At 41.3% G+C, this 21,887-nt stretch overlaps 1 protein-coding gene and 5 non-coding genes across 6 annotated transcripts; 1 reads left to right on the top strand and 5 right to left on the bottom strand.

The window, feature by feature from the left end:
- Positions 1-46: 46 nt before the first annotated feature.
- Positions 47-129, bottom strand: trnal-uag. Its single transcript has one exon. It is a non-coding gene; the product is annotated as a tRNA-Leu (tRNA).
- A 736-nt stretch (positions 130-865) lies between these two features.
- trnal-aag lies at positions 866-947 on the bottom strand. The gene has a single exon. It is a non-coding gene; the product is annotated as a tRNA-Leu (tRNA).
- Positions 948-1,686: 739 nt separating this feature from the next.
- Positions 1,687-1,768, bottom strand: trnal-uag. Its single transcript has one exon. It is a non-coding gene; the product is annotated as a tRNA-Leu (tRNA).
- A 737-nt stretch (positions 1,769-2,505) lies between these two features.
- trnal-aag lies at positions 2,506-2,587 on the bottom strand. Its single transcript has one exon. It is a non-coding gene; the product is annotated as a tRNA-Leu (tRNA).
- Positions 2,588-3,686: 1,099 nt separating this feature from the next.
- Positions 3,687-3,768, bottom strand: trnal-uag. Its single transcript has one exon. It is a non-coding gene; the product is annotated as a tRNA-Leu (tRNA).
- Positions 3,769-5,905: 2,137 nt separating this feature from the next.
- On the top strand, positions 5,906-13,576 carry LOC118940227 (zinc finger protein 883-like). Its single transcript, XM_036948709.1, has 2 exons — positions 5,906-6,526; positions 11,754-13,576. The coding sequence occupies exons 1-2, from the start codon at positions 6,169-6,171 to the stop codon at positions 12,944-12,946; spliced, it is 1,551 nt and encodes a 516-aa protein (XP_036804604.1). The 5' UTR covers positions 5,906-6,168; the 3' UTR covers positions 12,947-13,576.
- Positions 13,577-21,887: the final 8,311 nt, after the last annotated feature.

Below are 21,887 nucleotides of genomic sequence, written 5' to 3'. Positions count from 1 at the left end.
ATAAAGCAGAACATGTGATATCTTGCGCAAACAAACTCAATAAAGATGGCAGTGGTGGGATTTTGAACCCACGCCTCCTTAGAGACTGGAGCCTAAATCCAGCGCCTTAGACCGCTCAGCCACACTACCCAGCTCTGGCAAGCTTCCACACTTTCTCGTCAGTTACCTAGAGCGTCTGTACTTCCTTGTATTTCAGTCTTCTTTTTCATTTTCTTCTTTAAAATCTTTATGTATCTCATGTTGCTCTTGCGTCCTTCATCTTTTTTTGATTCTCTTTCTAAAAATGTTAATTTATCTGATGTTGCTCTTTCTTTCATGGTATAAACTTAGAATTAGTTTCTGCTTTTATGTCTGAAGCAGATTGAATTAGAAAAACACGGCAGATAATTGCAATAACAGACGTGGGAATGAGGGTAAAGGCTGGATTCCCTTTATTTGTCCGGTGTCCTTGGTGGCCTTGTTTGAAATGACATTACAGTTTTCTGTTGAGAAAAAGTTGCAGCGGTGGACTTTGAACCCACACCTCTGAAAGACTGGATCCTTAAATACAGTTCTCTGGACAGCTTGGCCACAGTACCCACTGTTAAAATGGACTGCTAGGTCGTCACACAGCCCAGCCCAACTTTCATTGTTTACAATCTAGGCTTTGACGTGAACAACCACCGGTAGGAGGTGCAACTGCCACCGCGGGAGCACAGGACTTGGTGGCTGGTTGGTTAAGGCGATGGACTACACTATTAAATTGGAACCCCATCCGTGACACACATCATTGCTTCTTTTCTCCCTAGCATGGCCCGACATGAAAGTAAAAAACATGAAATAAAGCAGAACATGTGATAGCTTGTGCAAAAAAACTCAATAAAGTTGGCAATGGAGGGATTTGAACCCACGCCTCCTTAGAGACTGGAGCCTTAATCCAGCGCCTTAGACCACTCGGCCACACTACCCAGCTCTGGCTAAATATTCACACTTTCTCGTCAGTTACCTAGAGCGTCTGTACTTCCTTGTATTTTATTCTTCTTTTTCATTTTCTTCTTTAAAATCTTTATGTATCTCATGTTGCTCTTGCTTCCGTCATCTTTTTTTTATTCTCTTTTTAAAAATCTTAATTTATCTGATGTTGCTCTTTCTTCCATCGTATAAACTTAGAATTAGTTTCTGCTTTCATGTCTGAAGCAGATTGAATTAGAAAAACACGGCAGATATTTTCAAAAACAGATGTGGGAATTATGGTAAAGGCTGGATTCCCTTTTTTGTCCGGTGTCCTTGGTGGCCTTGTTTGAAATTACATTACAGTTTTTTGTTGAGAAAAAGTTAAAGCGGTGGACTTTGAACCCACACCTCTGAAAGACTGGATCCTTAAATAAAGTTCTCTGGACAGCTTGGCCACAGTACCCACTGTGAAATTGGACTGCTGGGTTGTCGCACAGCCCAGGCCAACTTTCCTTGTTTACAATCAAGGCTTTGACGTGAACAAGGAGGTGGGAGGAGGTGGGAGGTAGGAGGTGCAACTGCCACCGCGGGAGCACAGGACTTGGTTAAGGCAATGGACTACACTATTGAGTTGGAACCCCATCCGTGACACACATCATTTCTTCTTTTCTCCCTTGCATGGGCGACATGAAAGTAAAAACCCTGAAATAACGCCGAACATGTGATAGCTTGCGCAAACAAACTCAATAAAGATGGCAGTGGTGGGATTTGAACCCACGCCTCCTTAGAGACTGGAGCCTTAATCCAGCGCCTTAGACCGCTCGGCAACACTACCCAGCTGTGGCAAAATATTCACACTTTCTCGTCAGTTACCTAGAGCGTCTGCACTCCCTTGTATTTTAGTCTTCTTTTTCATTTTCTTCTTTAAAATCTTTATGTATCTCATGTTGCTCTTGCGTCCTTCATCTTTTTTTGATTCTCTTTCTAAAAATGTTAATTTATCTGATGTTGCTCTTTCTTTCATCGTATAAACTGAGAATTAGTTTCTGCTTTTATATCTGAAGCAGATTGAATTAGAAAAACATGGCAGATAATTGCAATAACAGACGTGGGAATTAGGGTAAAGGCTGGATTCCCTTTATTTGTCCGGTGTCCTTGGTGGCCTTGTTTGAAATGACATTACAGTTTTCTGTTGAGAAAAAGTTGCAGCGGTGGACTTTGAACCGACACCTCCGAAAGACTGGGTCCTTAAATCCAGTTCTCTGGACAGCTCGGCCACAGTTCCCACTGTTAAAATGGACTGCTTGGTCGTCGCACAGACCATCACAACTTTCCTTTTTTCCAATCAAGGATTTGACGTGAACAACCACCGGTAGGAGGTGCAACTGCCACTGCGGGGGCACAGGATTTGGTGGCTAATTGGTTAAGGCGATGGACTACACTATTGAGTCGGATCCCCATCCGTGACACACAACATTGCTTATTTTCTCCCTTGCATGGCCCTGCATGAAAGTAAAAACTCTGAAATAAAGCAGAACATGTGATAGCTTGCGCAAACAAACTCAATAAAGATGGCAGTGGTGGGATTTGAACCCACGCCTCCTTAGAGACTGGAGCCTAAATCCAGCACCTTAGACCGCTCGGCCACACTACCCAGCTCTGGCAAGATTTCCACACTTTCTCGTCAGTTACCTAGAGCGTCTGCACTCCCTTGTATTTTAGTCTTCTTTTTCATTTTCTTCTTTAAAATCTTTATGTATCTCATGTTGCTCTTGCGTCCTTCATCTTTTTTTGATTCTCTTTCTAAAAATCTTAATTTATCTGATGTTGCTCTTTCTTCCATCGTATAAACTTAGAATTAGTTTCTGCTTTTATGTCTGAAGCAGATTGAATTAGAAAAACACGGCAGAAAATTGCAATAACAGACGTGGGAATTAGGGTAAAGGCTGGATTCCCTTTATTTGTCCGGTGTCCTTGGTGGCCTTGTTTGAAATTACATTACAGTTTTCTGTTGAGAAAAAGTTAAAGCGGTGGACTTTGAACCGACACCTCCGAAAGACTGGGTCCTTAAATCCAGTTCTCTGGACAGCTCGGTCACAGTACCAACTGTTAAAATGGACTGCTGGGTCGTCCCACAGACCATCACAACTTTCCTTTTTTCCAATCAAGGATTTGACGTGAACAACCACCGGTAGGAGGTGCAACTGCCACTGCGGGGGCACAGGACTTGGTGGCTGTTTGGTTAAGGCGATGGACTACACTATTGAGTCGGATCCCCATCCGTGACACACAACATTGCTTATTTTCTCCCTTGCATGGCCCTGCATGAAAGTAAAAACTCTGAAATGTGAACATGAGAACATGTGATAGCTTGCGCAAACAAACTCAATAAAGATGGCAGTGGTGGGATTTGAACTCACGCCTCCGAAAGACTGGGTTCTTAAATCCAGTTCTCTGGACAGCTCGGCCACAGTACCCACTGTTAAAATGGGCTGCTGGGTCGTCGCACATCCGAGCCCAAGATTCCTTGTTTCCAATCAAGGCTTTGACATGAACAACCACCGGTAGGAGGTGCAACTGCCACCGCGGGAGCACAGGACTTGGTGGCTGGTTGGTTAAGGCGATGGACTACACTATTGAGTTGGAACCCCATCCGTGACACACAACAGTTGTTCTTTTCTCCCTTGCTTGGCCCTACATGAAAGTAAAAAGCCTGAACATGTGATAGCTTGTGCAAACAAACTCAAAAAAGATGGCAGTGGTGGGATTTGAACCCACACCTCCTTAGAGACTGGAGCCTAAATCCAGGGCCTTAGACCACTCGGCCACACTACCCAGCTCTGGCAAAATATTCACACTTTCTCGTCAGTTACCTAGAGCGTCTGCACTCCCTTGTATTTTAGTCTTCTTTTTCATTTTCTTCTTTAAAATCTTTATGTATCTCATGTTGCTCTTGCGTCCATCGTCTTTTTAGATTTTCTTTTTCAATATTCAAATATTAATATACAAATACTGTTAGACTTTTACTCAAGTAGTATTTTAATAGTTGACTTTCACATTTAATTGAGTCATTTTCTATTAAGGTATCTTTACTTTTACTCTAGTATGACAATTGGGTACTTTTTCCACTACTGTTTAACATTGAGCTCAATTTTTTTTTTACTACATAAACCTCTTGACTCTGTAATTGGCAGCGTAGAAATCCCCCACCATCCCCCACCATAACCCATGTGTAACCTACAATGTTGTACTACATTACATTTCATTCAAACTTAAAATGAACAGACAATCAACAATGTTTGAATTTGTTTGTTGACAACAATGTTGCAGACAATCAACATTGTACGGTTTTAAAATGGAGCACGACATTACATCCATGCAAATACATTAGCTATATTATAGCAAGTAGGATATTTCATTTATTTATGTTTGAAAATGTGGAAACATTTGTATACCCATAATGCAACAGGATTGCGGTGAGGTTTGTCAATGTCTTGACAAAAGTGTTCCGTTCGAACTTCGCCCACTGTTAAACTAACCCAAGATTTATCCTTGCTGTTGTTTCTCATGGCAGCAAAGGAAGCACAGTGAACAAATGAGGTGGGCAGAGTCAAGCACGATCTAGCGAGATTCTATTGGCCTGTTTTACCATGTATTTGCATATTTTTCCATTAGGAAACGCCTACTCTATGATTTTCGCTTGTAATAACTCAATTCGCCCTTGCACTTCTAAACAATGCAATATTTGTTAAATCATTTTGAAAACATTTAGTACACTCTGTTCTTAACATATTCTATTTTTTGGGAACAGAAAACTGCATTGAGATCGAATTTTTCATAGATGAGAAAATATCGAAATAAGTTTCGTCTCGCGCCATCTTCTCCCACTTCCTGCCATTGGACTTCGTCTAATCACCATATTTGGTGGTGAGAAGTTCTAAATGGTGGCTTCAGAATTCCCCTTCTGGCTGTGATAAAAGCGATCACATGTTCGTCGGAACTAGGAAACGTGGAAATGTCCAAGTGAACTTGGCATCCGACAATTTGATGACGTTGTTCTGATGACAAAACATTCACTGCCTCGTGAATGTTCCCGTCAGTATTTTGGGGCGTTAGGGTAACCTAGTAACCTAGAGCGTTGGACTAGTAACCGGAAGGTTGCAAGTTCAAACCCCCCGAACTGACAAGGTATAAATCTGTCGTTCTGCCCCTGAACAGGCAGTTAACCCACTGTTCCTAGGCCGTCATTGAAAATAAGAATTTGTTCTTAACTGACTTGCCTAGTTAAATAAAGGTAAAATAAAAAAAAAGGTCCCTCAGTCTAGTAGTGAATGACTAACCCTTCCTCTGTCCCCCATACATACAACATCTGTAAGGTCCCTCAGTCTAGTAGTGAATGACTAATCCTTCCTCTGTCATATATACAACATCTGTAAGGTCCCTCAGTCTAGTAGTGAATGACTAATCCTTCCTCTGTCCCCCATACAACATCTGTAAGGTCCCTCAGTCTAGTAGTGAATGACTAATCCTTCCTCTGTCCCCCATACAACATCTGTAAGGTCCCTCAGTCTAGTAGTGAATGACTAATCCTTCCTCTGTCATATATACAACATCTGTAAGGTCCCTCAGTCTAGTAGTGAATGACTAATCCTTCCTCTGTCCCCCATACAACATCTGTAAGGTCCCTCAGTCTAGTAGTGAATGTAATTGTTACGCTATTTAGAAGGAGCTCTTATCTTTTATGTTATCTGTTTAAGTGAATTAATATGAATTTGCCTTAAATGTTTATGCAGATGTACAGTATTTACATTTTTTCACTGCACTAATCAATCAACGCGTTCTTATCTTTGTACGTTTCCATATAATATCACACTTCAATTAAATAAATAAATAAACGTTTCGTCTTGTAAATATTTTCCTCAACTGCGTTTACCCACTTCAGTCAACAGGTGGCGATGTGAGTCTCAGGTGATGCTGTCAGAGTGTGACGTATAATCTAGTGGACAGGACGACGCCTCTTCAACAATAACAAGTATAGTCAGCCAGCTTCGTAGCCGAAAAAGGCAAAAACATTAAATCTCTTTAGTCTGTTGTGGTATATATTATTTCGTGTGTTTTAAATATACTTCTGTCGTATCTATTTACGTTGTTTGTTGGGTAGCTGGCTTGCTAAGTTAGCAGTAGCACTAGGCTGTTTGCTAATGCTAACTATCTAGCTAGTTAACATCCCCGACCATGAACTCACTAAACTACTACCCCGGTGTTAAAGAAGAGGAGGTCTGCTGGACGGAGAAAGAGGGTCTCGTGAAAGAGGAGAAGGAAGAGGAGGCTGTAACAGTAAAAAAAGAAGTAGAGGGTGAGGCTGTTACAGTGAAAGAGGTTACAGTGAAAGAGGAAGTTATAGTGACAGAACAGCAAGAAGTTACAGTGAAAGAGGAAGTTATAGTGGAAGAGTTTACAGTGAAAGAAGAAGCTTTCAGCGTGAAAGAGGAGGATGCTGTTTATGGAGTGGAGGAGGAGGAGGGGGAGATTACTGTGACGTTGAAAGAGGAGGAGGAGGAGGAAGAGGATACGGGAGATCTGATTAATACTAGTAAGTAACGTTACTGTCTTAGAAACAGGGGCACAAACTCTTCAATCATTGAAGATTGTTAGGTCACATGGTTGAAGAGCTATAGAAAGTTTCAAATATTTATCTTAAAACATGAAAGTGATTTATGGGAAAACCTACCCTGAAGGTGGTTTGAGGTGTTTCAGTCATATTGTGAAGGAGCTATTAAAGTTGTTTTTTTAAAGTATATTTAAATATATATATATCTCATTTAAATACACACACACACACACATATATATATATATATATATATATATATATAGCATCGTTCATATATATATATATATATATATATATATATATATATATATATATATATATATATATATATATATATATATTCTACAAATGTTGCTAAAATGCTATAAGAAAACCAAAGGGAGGAAACCATATGAACAGTAGAAATAAGGCTGGTAGGTCACGTGGTTGAAGAGCTATAGACATTTTTTTTATTTTTTATATTTATATAAATTGTGTAAGTTATTTATGGGAAAACCAAAGGGTGTGTAATACGTGTCCCTACCCTGTGAACAATCCAATGTTGGTTTGGGGTGTCTAGGTCACATGGTCAAGTAGAGACCCAGAGCAAGGAAATGGTATATCATACCATTTGAGGAACAATGGCAAATTAATTCTGCTTTGAAAGTCGATAAACATCTGAGCCTTAAGCCTTAAGAGAAAATGCCCCCTTGTCTGTTTTGGTACACCTACTGGAGAGATCGTATTTGTCTACACCCATTCAGCATCGTTCACACCCTCTTAAGCCTTAGCCCCACCCATCTCTTTAAGGAGTCACATGTGAGGCCATGTGCTAAACAGAGGGAGTAGTGTAGTAAACAGCCAAAGATTCCAAGACTAAAGGCTGGTTTATACTAGGTCTATCTGTAGACAGTTGTCGCAGTGACATCATGAATATTCTATTGTCGTCTGACATCATGAACATTCTATTGTCGTCTGACATCAAACTTGTCGTTGTCGTTATAAAAAAGTATAAACACAAAAATGTCTGCATGACATCATCAGCCTGCTGGTCCAAAATAGCATAACTGGTGTATTTTAACACCAATAAACCCATCTGTTTAAAAATGTATTTAGTATATTTCAATCTGTCAAACCAGGCGACTAAATCAAACTTTCTAAACAATGTTTTGGTTTGTTTCTAGTTTGTTACCTGTCTATCTAACAATAAGTTACCTGTCTATCTAACAATAAGTGACCTGTCTATCTAACAATAAGTGACCTGTCTATCTAACAATAAGTGACCTGTCTATCTAACAATAAGTGACCTGTCTATCTAACAATAAGTGACCTGTCTATCTAACAATAAGTGACCTGTCTATCTAACAATAAGTGACCTGTCTATCTAACAATAAGTTACCTGTCTATCTAACAATAAGTTGGCTGGCTGTCTAACAATAAGGCTAATTAAGGCTAATTAATTGAGTATATACAGTGGGGAGAACAAGTATTGGATACACTGCCGATTTTGCAGGTTTTCCTACTTACAAAGCATGTAGAGGTCTGTAATTTTTATCATAGGTACACTTCAACTGTGAGAGACGGAATCTAAAACAAAAATCCAGAAAATCACATTGTATGATTTTTAAGTAATTAATTTGCATTTTATTGCAGGACATCAGTATTTGATCACCTACCAACCAGTAAGAATTCTGGCTCTCACAGACCTGTTAGTTTTTCTTCAAGAAGCCCTCGTGTTCTCCACGTATTACCTGTATTAACTGCACCTGTTTGAACTCGTTACCTGTATAAAAGACACCTGTCCACACACTCAATCAAACAGACTCCAACCTCTCCACAATGGCTAAGACCAGAGACCTGTGTAAGGACATCAGGGATAAAATTGTAGACCTGCACAAGGCTGGGATGGGCTGCAGGACAATAGGCAAGCAACTTGTTGAGAAGGCAACAACTGTTGGCGCAATTATTAGAAAATGGAAGAAGTTCAAGATGACGGTCAATCACCCTCGGTCTGGGGCTCCATATGCAAGATCTCACTTCGTGGGGTATCAATGATCATGAGGAAGGTGAGGGATCAGCCCAGAACTACACGGCAGGACCTGGTCAATGACCTGAAGAGAGCTGGGACCACAGTCTCAAAGAAAACCATTAGTAACACACTACGCCGTCATGGATTAAAACCCTGCTCATGCCAGCGCATGTCCAGGCCCTACTGAAGTTTGCCAATGACCATCTGGATGATCCAAAGGAGGAATGGGAGAAGGTCATGTGGTCTGATGAGACAAAAATAGAGCTTTTTGGTCTAAACTCCACTCGCCGTGTTTGGAGGAAGAAGAAGGATGAGTACAACCCCAAGAACACCATACCAACCGTGAAGCATGGAGGTGGAAACATCATTCTTTGGGGATGCTTTTCTGCAAAGGGGACAGGACGACTGCACCGTATTGAGGGGAGGATCGATGGGGCCATGTATCGCGAGATCTTGGCCAACAACCTCCTTCCCCCAGTAAGAGCATTGAAGATGGGTCGTGGTTGGGTCTTCCAGCATGACAACGAGCCGAAACACACAGCCAGGGCAACTAAGGAGTGGCTCCGTAAGAAGCATCTCAAGGTCCTGGAGTGGCCTAGCCAGTCTCCAGACCTGAACCCAATAGAAAATCTTTGGAGGGAGCTGAAAGTCCGTATTGCCCAGCGACAGCCCCGAAACCTGAAGGATCTGGAGAAGGTCTGTATGGAGGAGTGGGCCAAAATCCCTGCTGCAGTGTGTGCAAACCTGGTCAAGAACTACAGGAAACGTATGATCTCTGTAATTGCAAACAAAGGTTTCTGTACCAAATATTAAGTTCTGCTTTTCTGATGTATCAAATACTGATGTCCTGCAATAAAATGCAAATTAATTACTTGAAAATCATACAATGGGATTTTCTGGATTTTTGTTTTAGATTCCATCTCTCACAGTTGAAGTGTACCTATGATAAAAATTACAGACCTCTACATGCTTTGTAAGTAGGAAAACCTGCAAAATCGGCAGTGTATCAAATACTTGTTCTCCCCACTGTATATACCAAATCTGGAGTCAATCTCACTTATGGTTCATGAGAAGATTTTAAGTATTTTTAGCATTAGCATTAATTATCATTAGCATTAATTAGCATTAGCAAATGTGGTAACGTGCATCTATAGCTACAGTGCGGCCATATTAAAATGCAGCAACCAAAACCTTTAAAGACTGATGTCATGAGTCCAAAGACCAAATTTGGAGTGAATCTGACTTAGTTTATGAGAAGTAGATTTGTTTAATGATTTATTTTAAATCATTAGCATTAAATAAAAGTAAATTGTTAATAATTTCCGTCCGTTTTGTAAGAATTCAATGCCAAACTTAACGTGGTTCATCATGGTAATGGATTGGATGACCCTAAAATATTTCAAGTTGATAGGCCCTTGTAGAGTGGATATACATGATAGGCCCTGTAGAGTGGATATAAATGATAGGCCCTGTAGAGTGGATATAAATGATAGTAGAGTGGATATAAATGATAGGCCCTGTAGAGTGGATATAAATGATAGGCCCTGTAGAGTGGATATAAATGATAGGCCCTTGTAGAGTGGATAAAATGATAGGCCCTTGTAGAGTGGATATAAATGATAGGCCCTTGTAGAGTGGATATAAATGATAGGCCCTGTAGAGTGGATATAAATGATAGGCCCTGTAGAGTGGATATAAATGATAGGCCCTGTAGAGTGGATATAAATGATAGGCCCTGTAGAGTGGATATAAATGATAGGCCCTTGTAGAGTGGATATAAATGATAGGCCCTTGTAGAGTGGATATAAATGATAGGCCCTTGTAGAGTGGATATAAATGATAGGCCCTGTAGAGTGGATATAAATGATAGGCCCTGTAGAGTGGATATAAATGATAGGCCCTTGTAGAGTGGATATAAATGATAGGCCCTTGTAGAGTGGATATAAATGATAGGCCCTTGTAGAGTGGATATAAATGATAGGCCCTGTAGAGTGGATATAAATGATAGGCCCTTGTAGAGTGGATATAAATGATAGGCCCTTGTAGAGTGGATATAAATGATAGGCCCTTGTAGAGTGGATATAAATGATAGGCCCTGTAGAGTGGATATAAATGATAGGCCCTGTAGAGTGGATATAAATGATAGGCCCTGTAGAGTGGATATAAATGATAGGCCCTTGTAGAGTGGATATAAATGATAGGCCCTGTAGAGTGGATATAAATGATAGGCCCTGTAGAGTGGATATAAATGATAGGCCCTGTAGAGTGGATATAATGATAGGCCCTTGTAGAGTGGATATAAATGATAGGCCCTTGTAGAGTGGATATAAATGATAGGCCCTTGTAGAGTGGATATAAATGATAGGCCCTTGTAGAGTGGATATAAATGATAGGCCCTTGTAGAGTGGATATAAATGATAGGCCCTTGTAGAGTGGATATAAATGATAGGCCCTGTAGAGTGGATATAAATGATAGGCCCTTGTAGAGTGGATATAAATGATAGGCCCTGTAGAGTGGATATAAATGATAGGCCCTTGTAGAGTGGATATAAATGATAGGCCCTTGTAGAGTGGATATAAATGATAGGCCCTTGTAGAGTGGATATAAATGATAGGCCCTGTAGAGTGGATATAAATGATAGGCCCTTGTAGAGTGGATATAAATGATAGGCCCTGTAGAGTGGATATAAATGATAGGCCCTGTAGAGTGGATATAAATGATAGGCCCTGTAGAGTGGATATAAATGATAGGCCCTGTAGAGTGGATATAAATGATAGGCCCTGTAGAGTGGATATAAATGATAGGCCCTGTAGAGTGGATTTAAATGGGAACGATCAATAAGTAGTAGAAGAAATAGAATAACAACAGGGTTTTCGGGAGCTTCGCTGTGAACCCCTAATTAGTCATTCAGGGCATATCATCTTAACTGTTGATGCTTTCACTCTGGATAACAGTGTCTTCTAAACGACTCAAGATGTCAAAGTAGAAGAAAGAGAATAACAACGGGGTTTTCGGGAGCTTCGCTGTGAACCCCTAATTAGTCATTCAGGGCATATCGTCTTAACTGTTGATGCTTTCACTCTGGATAACAGCGTCTTCTAAACGACTCAAGATGTCAAAGTAAAATGTACGTGGAGGTTTCATTTCAGGTTTAACTAAATAATCTGCTGAACTAAATACTCTGTTTGTCTTTGGCAGGAGAGAGATCAGACTCTCACTCTGACGGCAGCAAGAGTCCCTCAGAGGAACCAGACACAGAGACGCCCAAACCAGCGAGACGACGCCACTGCTTCAACTGTGGAAAGAGTTTTACTAAGTTACAGAACCTAAAAAAGCATGAGAGGACACACACAGGAGAAGAGCCTTTCCAATGTTCCCAATGTGGAAAGAATTTTATTCAGTTAGCGAGCCTGAAAAGACATGAGAAAATACACACAGGAGAGAAGCCTTACCACTGTTCCCAATGTGGAAAAAGTTTTAGGTTGTTAGGTAGCCTTAAGGAGCATGAGAGAATACACACAGGAGAGAAGCCTTTCCAATGCTCTCACTGTGAAAAGCGTTTTACCCAGTTAGGGAGCCTAAAAGATCACGAGAGAATACACACAGGGGAAAAACCTTTCCAATGCTCCCAGTGTGGAAAGCGTTTTACCCAGTTAGGGAACCTAAAAGATCATGAGAAAATACACACAGGACAGAAGCCTTTCCACTGTTCCCAGTGTGGAAAGAGTTTTACCTACTTAGCGCATCTGAAAAACCATGAGAAAGCACACACAGGAGAGAAGCCTCACCTCTGCTCTCAGTGTGGAAAGAGTTTTACCCAGTTAGGGGACCTGAATAGGCATGAGAGAACACACACAGGAGAAAAGCCTTTCCAATGTTCCCAGTGTGGAAAGAATTTCACACGGTTAGGGAACCTAAAAGAGCATGAGAGGACACACACACGGGAAAAGCCCTACCCATGCTCCCTGTGTGGAAAGAGTTTTACCCAAGTAGGGTATCTGAAAAAACATGAGACAACACACACAGGAGAGAAGCCTCACCTCTGCTCCCAGTGTGGAAAAAGTTTTACCCAGTTAGGGGACCTGAATAGGCATGCGAGGACACACACAGGAGAAAAACCTTTCAAATGTTCCCAGTGTGGAAAGAATTTTACCCGGTTAGAGAACCTAAAAGAGCATGAGAGGACACACACACGGGAAAAGCCCTACCAATGCTCCCTGTGTGGAAAGAGTTTTACCCGATCAGGGAACCTAAAAGAGCATGAGAGGACACACACACAGGAAAAGCCCTACCAATGCTCCCTGTGTGGAAAGAGTTTTACCCACTTTGGGTATCTGAAAAAACATGGGAGAACACACACACAGGAGAGAAGCCTCACCTCTGCTTCCTGACTGGAAAGAGTTTAACTAAGTTAGGGGTCCTGAATAGGCATGACAGGACACACAGGAGAGGATAAGACTTTTCACTGCTCCCAGTTGGGAAAGAGATTTAACCGGTTAAGGCATCTGAATAATCATGAAAGAGGACATACCACTGCTCTCATTGTGCAAAGACATTTTCCCGATCAGGGGAAAACACACCAGATAACTTTTCTTGCCCAGAGAGAGATTTTTTTTAATTTGCAAGTAGACAAATAATGCTGGCGACTATATAAATATTTACACAAAAAAATAAATGAAACATGGCGTTGATCAATACCAAACTGAACTGACTCAAGAGAAAACAGGAGAGAATTGAGGAGCTGTGTTCTGTCTGATGTTTTTGACTAAGAACTTGTGGTTTTGTTTATGTCACATGAAATCAAATTGTTTATATAGATGATTCTCCGTAAACCAATTTTAAAACAGTTTCTGTAGATAATGGAGTTACAAAACCATGAAGCATCTGTAAAAACCAACTCATTCTGAGGACTAAGTTTAGTAGTTACAAAACCAACTGTCATTCTGAGGACTAAGTTTAGTAGTTACAAAACCAACTGTCATTCTGAGGACTAAGTTTAGTAGTTACAAAACCAACTGTCATTCTGAGGACTAAGTTTAGTAGTTACAAAACCAACTGTCATTCTGAGGACTAAGTTTAGTAGTTACAAAACCAACTCATTCTGAGGACTAAGTTTAGTAGTTACAAAACCAACTGTCATTCTGAGGACTAAGTTTAGTAGTTACAAAACCAACTGTCATTCTGAGGACTAAGTTTAGTAGTTACAAAACCAACTGTCATTCTGAGGACTAAGTTTAGTAGTTACAAAACCAACTGTCATTCTGAGGACTAAGTTTAGTAGTTACAAAACCAACTGTCATTCTGAGGACTAAGTTTAGTAGTTACAAAACCAACTGTCATTCTGAGGACTAAGTTTAGTAGTTACAAAACCAACTGTCATTCTGAGGACTAAGTTTAGTAGTTACAAAACCAACTGTCATTCTGAGGACTAAGTTTAGTAGTTACAAAACCAACTGTCATTCTGAGGACTAAGTTTAGTAGTTACAAAACCAACTGTCATTCTGAGGACTAAGTTTAGTAGTTACAAAACCAACTGTCATTCTGAGGACTAAGTTTAGTAGTTACAAAACCAACTGTCATTCTGAGGACTAAGTTTAGTAGTTACAAAACCAACTGTCATTCTGAGGACTAAGTTTAGTAGTTACAAAACCAACTGTCATTCTGAGGACTAAGTTTAGTAGTTACAAAACCAACTGTCATTCTGAGGACTAAGTTTAGTAGTTACAAAACCAACTGTCATTCTGAGGACTAAGTTTAGTAGTTACAAAACCAACTGTCATTCTGAGGACTAAGTTTAGTAGTTACAAAACCAACTGTCATTCTGAGGACTAAGTTTAGTAGTTACAAAACCAACTGTCATTCTGAGGACTAAGTTTAGTCGTTACAAAACCAACTGTCATTCTGAGGACTAAGTTTAGGCAAAGTGTCTTATTTTCAACACATTTTATTTTCGCCTGAATCGTCTTTTCGTCTGGATTAAATTCTTGGGTCATTTTATACTGTTTTACTTTAGAAAAAACGAATTAATTTAAAATAAAACCCAAAGTGTGTTCCTGTAATTTGTCCATAAATCATAAAAAATGTGTATTCATTGAAGGTTACATTATACTATAATATGTATTATGTACAAACACAGTGTCTGTGGACATGTTGGGGGAAAAAAAGTCTGATTTAATTTTAAACATGTTTATTTTCAGTGTTATTTAACTCAGACCTTTACATGACAAGAGCAATGTAAAAAAAATATATATATATTAGAAATGGATTAGTTTATAACTGTTATGGTAATTAGAACGTAAAATGCATAATATCTGATAAAAACATTTTTTAAATAATTATAATTATGAAATAGATAAGTACACATCCTGATCTCAGCGATCCAAGAGGACATTTCATGACAAATGACACTTGAGGAATGTGTACTTCAACGAAAAGTTTGAAAAATAAACAAAAACGGATCCTGGAGATTTCCACTTATTAGAGGCTTTAATTGCATCAAGAAGTTCCTCTTCTGTAATTTAATCACATGAGTCTTTCTGTACAGCTGTTAAGTTTACATTATTAATAGGAGGGAAAAAATCCATACAGTTAGCGTCGGTTAGAGGAGTTGGAGGAGACTGAAATGAAAACATTAAAGTACTTTACTTCCTCTTTCAAAATATCATTTGGCGAATCACAGGTGACTCATCATTTGTCATCATTCGTCATTTGTCTCAAGTTTCAATAAATAATTTTTGGTAGCATTTCTATGTTGAAGATTTAAAAAAAATAATTTGGTGCATTTTTCCCCAATAACATTTGTTATTGTTACCCATCTACCTATCACTGCCCTAAGTGCACCAAATTATTTTATAACGAGAACTACGAAAGCTCCCTGGTCTTTGTAGCTGAATCTGTGCTTGAAATTCACTACTAGACTGAGGGACCGTACAGATGTTGTATATATGACAGAGGAAGGGTTAGTCATTCACTACTAGACTGAGGGACTGAGGAAGGGTTAGTCATTCACTACTAGACTGAGGGACAGAGGAAGGGTTAGTCATTCACTACTAGACTGAGGGACCTTCCAGATGTTGTATGTATGGGGGACAGAGGAAGGATTAGTCATTCACTACTAGACTGAGGGACCTTACAGATGTTGTATATATGGGGGACTGAGGAAGGGTTAGTCATTCACTACTAGACTGAGGGACCTTACAGATGTTGTATATATGGGGGACTGAGGAAGGGGTTAGTCATTCACTACTAGACTGAGGGACAGAGGAAGGGTTAGTCATTCACTACTAGACTGAGGGACTGAGGAAGGATTAGTCATTCACTACTAGACTGAGGGACAGAGGAAGGATTAGTCATTCACTACTAGACTGAGGGGACAGAGGAAGGGTTAGTCATTCACTACTAGACTGAGGGACCTTACAGATGTTGTATGTATGGGGGACAGAGGAAGGATTAGTAATTCACTACTAGACTGAGGGACCTTACAGATGCTGTATGTATGGGGACAGAGGAAGGGTTAGTCATTCACTACTAGACTGAGGGACCTTACAGATGCTGTATGTATGGGGGACAGAGGAAGGGTTAGTCATTCACTACTAGACTGAGGGACAGAGGAAGGATTAGTCATTCACTACTAGACTGAGGGACAGAGGAAGGGTTAGTCATTCACTACTAGACTGAGGGACTGAGGAAGGATTAGTCATTCACTACTAGACTGAGGGACAGAGGAAGGATTAGTCATTCACTACTAGACTGAGGGACAGAGGAAGGATTAGTCATTCACTACTAGACTGAGGGACAGAGGAAGGGTTAGTCATTCACTACTAGACTGAGGGACCTTACAGATGTTGTATGTATGGGGACAGAGGAAGGGTTAGTCATTCACTACTAGACTGAGGGACCTTACAGATGCTGTATGTATGGGGGACAGAGGAAGGGTTAGTCATTCACTACTAGACTGAGGGACCTTACAGATGTTGTATGTATGGGGGACAGAGGAAGGGTTAGTCATTCACTACTAGACTGAGGGACCTTACAGATGCTGTATGTATGGGGGACAGAGGAAGGATTAGTCATTCACTACTAGACTGAGGGACCTTACAGATGCTGTATGTATGGGGGACAGAGGAAGGGTTAGTCATTCACTACTAGACTGAGGGACAGAGGAAGGATTAGTCATTCACTACTAGACTGAGGGACCTTACAGATGTTGTATGTATGGGGACAGAGGAAGGGTTAGTCATTCACTACTAGACTGAGGGGACAGAGGAAGGATTAGTCATTCACTACTAGACTGAGGGACCTTACAGATGTTGTATGTATGGGGACAGAGGAAGGGTTAGTCATTCACTACTAGACTGAGGGACCTTACAGATGCTGTATGTATGGGGGACAGAGGAAGGGTTAGTCATTCACTACTAGACTGAGGGACCTTACAGATGTTGTATGTATGGGGACAGAGGAAGGGTTAGTCATTCACTACTAGACTGAGGGACCTTACAGATGCTGTATGTATGGGGGACAGAGGAAGGGTTAGTCATTCACTACTAGACTGAGGGACCTTACAGATGTTGTATGTATGGGGGACAGAGGAAGGAGTTAGTCATTCACTACTAGACTGAGGGACCTTACAGATGCTGTATGTATGGGGGACAGAGGAAGGGTTAGTCATTCACTACTAGACTGAGGGACAGAGGAAGGATTAGTCATTCACTACTAGACTGAGGGACCTTCCAGATGTTGTATGTATGGGGGACAGAGGAAGGATTAGTCATTCACTACTAGACTGAGGGACTGAGGAAGGGGTTAGTCATTCACTACTAGACTGAGGGACCTTACAGATGCTGTATGTATGGGGGACAGAGGAAGGGTTAGTCATTCACTACTAGACTGAGGGGACAGAGGAAGGGTTAGTCATTCACTACTAGACTGAGGGACCTTACAGATGTTGTATATATGACAGAGGAAGGATTAGTCATTCACTACTAGACTGAGGGACAGAGGAAGGGTTAGTCATTCACTACTAGACTGAGGGACCTTACAGATGTTGTATGTATGGGGACAGAGGAAGGGTTAGTCATTCACTACTAGACTGAGGGACAGAGGAAGGATTAGTCATTCACTACTAGACTGAGGGACAGAGGAAGGGTTAGTCATTCACTACTAGACTGAGGGACAGAGGAAGGATTAGTCATTCACTACTAGACTGAGGGACCTTCCAGATGTTGTATGTATGGGGGACAGAGGAAGGATTAGTCATTCACTACTAGACTGAGGGACCTTCCAGATGTTGTATGTATGGGGACAGAGGAAGGGTTAGTCATTCACTACTAGACTGGGGGACAGAGGAAGGATTAGTCATTCACTACTAGACTGAGGGACAGATGAAGGGTTAGTCATTCACTACTAGACTGAGGGACCTTACAGATGTTGTATGTATGGGGGACAGAGGAAGGATTAGTCATTCACTACTAGACTGAGGGACAGAGGAAGGATTAGTCATTCACTACTAGACTGAGGGACAGAGGAAGGGTTAGTCATTCACTACTAGACTGAGGGACCTTACAGATGTTGTATGTATGGGGGACTGAGGAAGGGTTAGTCATTCACTACTAGACTGAGGGACAGAGGAAGGGTTAGTCATTCACTACTAGACTGAGGGACCTTACAGATGTTGTATGTATGGGGGACAGAGGAAGGATTAGTCATTCACTACTAGACTGAGGGGACAGAGGAAGGGTTAGTCATTCACTACTAGACTGAGGGACAGAGGAAGGGTTAGTCATTCACTACTAGACTGAGGGACAGAGGAAGGGTTAGTCATTCACTACTAGACTGAGGGGACAGAGGAAGGAGTGGTCTTTCACTACTAGACTGAGGGACCTTACAGATGCTGTATGTATGGGGGACTGAGGAAGGGTTAGTCATTCACTACTAGACTGAGGGACAGAGGAAGGGTTAGTCATTCTCTACTAGACTGAGGGACAGAGGAAGGGTTAGTCATTCACTACTAGACTGAGGGACAGAGGAAGGGTTAGTCATTCACTACTAGACTGAGGGACCTTACAGATGTTGTATGTATAGGGGACAGAGGAAGGGTTAGTCATTCACTACTAGACTGAGGGACAGAGGAAGGATTAGTCATTCACTACTAGACTGAGGGACTTTACAGATGTTGTATGTATGACAGAGGAAGGGTTAGTCATTCACTACTAGACTGAGGGACAGAGGAAGGATTAGTCATTCACTACTAGACTGAGGGACAGAGGAAGGGTTAGTCATTCACTACTAGACTGAGGGACAGAGGAAGGGTTCGTCATTCACTACTAGACTGAGGGACCTTCCAGATGTTGTATGTATGGTGACAGAGGAAGGGTTCGTCATTCACTACTAGACTGAGGGACCTTTTTTTTATTTTACCTTTATTTAACTAGACAAGTCAGTTGAGAACAAATTATTATTTTCAATGACGGCCTAGGAACAGTGGGTTAACTGCCTGTTCAGGGGCAGAACAACAGATTTGTACCTTGTCAGCTTGGGGATGCAACCTTCCGGTTACTAGTCCAACACTCTAACCACTAGGCTGCCGCCCCTTACAGATGCTGTATGTATAGGGGACAGAGGAAGGGTTAGTCATTCACTACTAGACTGAGGGACAGAGGAAGGATTAGTCATTCACTACTAGACTGAGGGACAGAGGAAGGGTTAGTCATTCACTACTAGACTGAGGGACAGAGGAAGGGTTAGTCATTCACTACTAGACTGAGGGACCTTACAGATGCTGTATGTATGGTGGACAGAGGAAGGATTAGTCATTCACTACTAGACTGAGGGACCTTACAGATGCTGTATGTATAGGGGACAGAGGAAGGGTTAGTCATTCACTACTAGACTGAGGGACAGAGGAAGGATTAGTCATTCACTACTAGACTGAGGGACAGAGGAAGGATTAGTCATTCACTACTAGACTGAGGGACAGAGGAAGGATTAGTCATTCACTACTAGACTGAGGGGACAGAGGAAGGGTTAGTCATTCACTACTAGACTGAGGGACCTTACAGATGTTGTATGTATGGGGGACTGAGGAAGGGTTAGTCATTCACTACTAGACTGAGGGACCTTACAGATGCTGTATGTATGGGGGACAGAGGAAGGATTAGTCATTCACTACTAGACTGAGGGACCTTACAGATGCTGTATGTATGGGGGACTGAGGAAGGGTTAGTCATTCACTACTAGACTGAGGGACAGAGGAAGGATTAGTCATTCACTACTAGACTGAGGGACCTTACAGATGTTGTATGTATGTATGGGGACAGAGGAAGGGTTAGTCATTCACTACTAGACTGAGGGACAGAGGAAGGGTTAGTCATTCACTACTAGACTGAGGGACCTTACAGATGCTGTATGTATGGGGGACAGAGGAAGGGTTAGTCATTCAAAGATCACATCAACCCCTATTAAATCACAAGGAGTCCATGTAACTTATTATGTGATTTGTTCAGCCACATTTTTTATATGTAACTAGGCAAGTCAGTTACGAACAAATTCTTATTTATAATGACGGCCTACACCGGCCAAACCCGGACAACGCTGGACCAATTGTGCGCCGCCCTACGGCACCTCCGATCACGGCCGGATGTGATGCAGCCTGGATTCAAACCAGGGAGTGTAGTGACGCCTCTCGCACTGAGATGCAGAGCCTCAGACCACTGCGCCACTCGGGAACTTTCACTCCTGAACTAATTTAGACTGAATACTTATGCAACAAAATGGGAAATAAGTCATTTCAAAAGGCACTGTATTTTATACACGGTTTTGTCTGTTAAACGTTGGTTACTATGATGACAATCCCATGGTTGAAATTTCACTGTCGAAACAATAGTTTATGTTGATGCCTTTTTGGAAATCCAATGTATTTTCCACGTCGATTCCATGTCACAATTTGTTGACTAAATTACGTTGAAACAACATTGATTCAACCAGTTTGTGCCTAGTTTACTATTTCCCTCTAGCTACTAGCTCAACAGCCACATCCTTTATTACCAGACTGAGGTCTTGTGCCTAGTTTAATATTTCCCTCTAGCTACTAGCTCAACAGCCACATCATTCATTACCAGACTGAGGTCTTGTGCCTAGTTTAATATTTCCCTCTAGCTACTAGCTCAACAGCCACATCATTCATTACCAGACTGAGGTCTAGTACTTAAAGGAATGATTTGTACCAAATACAACGCTCTTGTACAACGCTCTACCAAAAACAACAGAAATAAAGGTCAGAACGTGACAGCTAAAATAATCCATCCAGGTGTGGCATGTCAAGATGCTGATTAAACGTCATGGTCATTACACAGGTGCACCTTGTGCTGGGGGACAATAACAGCATGACCATTACACAGGCGCACCTTGTGCTGGGGGACAATAACAGCATGACCATTACACAGGTGCACCTTGTGCTGGGGGACAATAACAGCATGACCATTACACAGGTGCACCTTGTGCTGGGGGACAATAACAGCATGACCATTACACAGGTGCACCTTGTGCTGGGGGACAATAACAGCATGACCATTACACAGGTGCACCTTGTGCTGGGGGACAATAACAGCATGACCATTACACAGGTGCACCTTGTGCTGGGGGACAATAACAGCATGACCATTACACAGGTGCACCTTGTGCTGGGGGACAATAACAGCATGACCATTACACAGGTGCACCTTGTGCTGGGGGACAATAAAAGGACACTATAATGTGCAGTTTTGTCACGAAACACAATGCCACAGATGTGTCAACTTCTTGAAGGAGCGTGTAATTAGCATGATGACACTGCAGGAATGTCCACCAGAGCTGTTGCCAGAGAATGTAGTATTCATTTATCTGCCATTAAGCCGATGCCGATGCCGTTTTAGAGAATTTGGCAGTACATCCAACCGGCCTCACACCCGTAGACCACGTGTAACCACGCCAGCACAGGATCTCCACATACGGCTTCTTGAGACCAGTCACCCAGACAGCTGATGAAACAGGGGAGTATTTCTGTCTATAATAAAGCCCTTTTTGGGGGGAAAACTCATTCTGATTGGATTGGCCTGGTTGCCCAATGGGTAGGCCTATGTCCGTCATGTGAAATCCATAGATTAGGGCCTAATGAATTTATTTCAATTGACTGATTTCCTTACATGAACTGTAACTCAGTATAATCGTCGACATTTTTCCATGTTGCATACATATTTTTTCGTTCAGTAAAAAATTATTTGATTAATGCAACATATTTTGGTCTGAATATCAATAAAATGTGGAACACCAATATTTAATATCGACTGAAACACCGTT

Source organism: Oncorhynchus mykiss, chromosome 17, assembly GCF_013265735.2.
Source record: "Oncorhynchus mykiss isolate Arlee chromosome 17, USDA_OmykA_1.1, whole genome shotgun sequence".
In the NCBI taxonomy this organism is placed as follows: Eukaryota; Metazoa; Chordata; class Actinopteri; order Salmoniformes; family Salmonidae; genus Oncorhynchus; species Oncorhynchus mykiss.
This window is presented reverse-complemented; position numbering and strand designations above follow the sequence as displayed.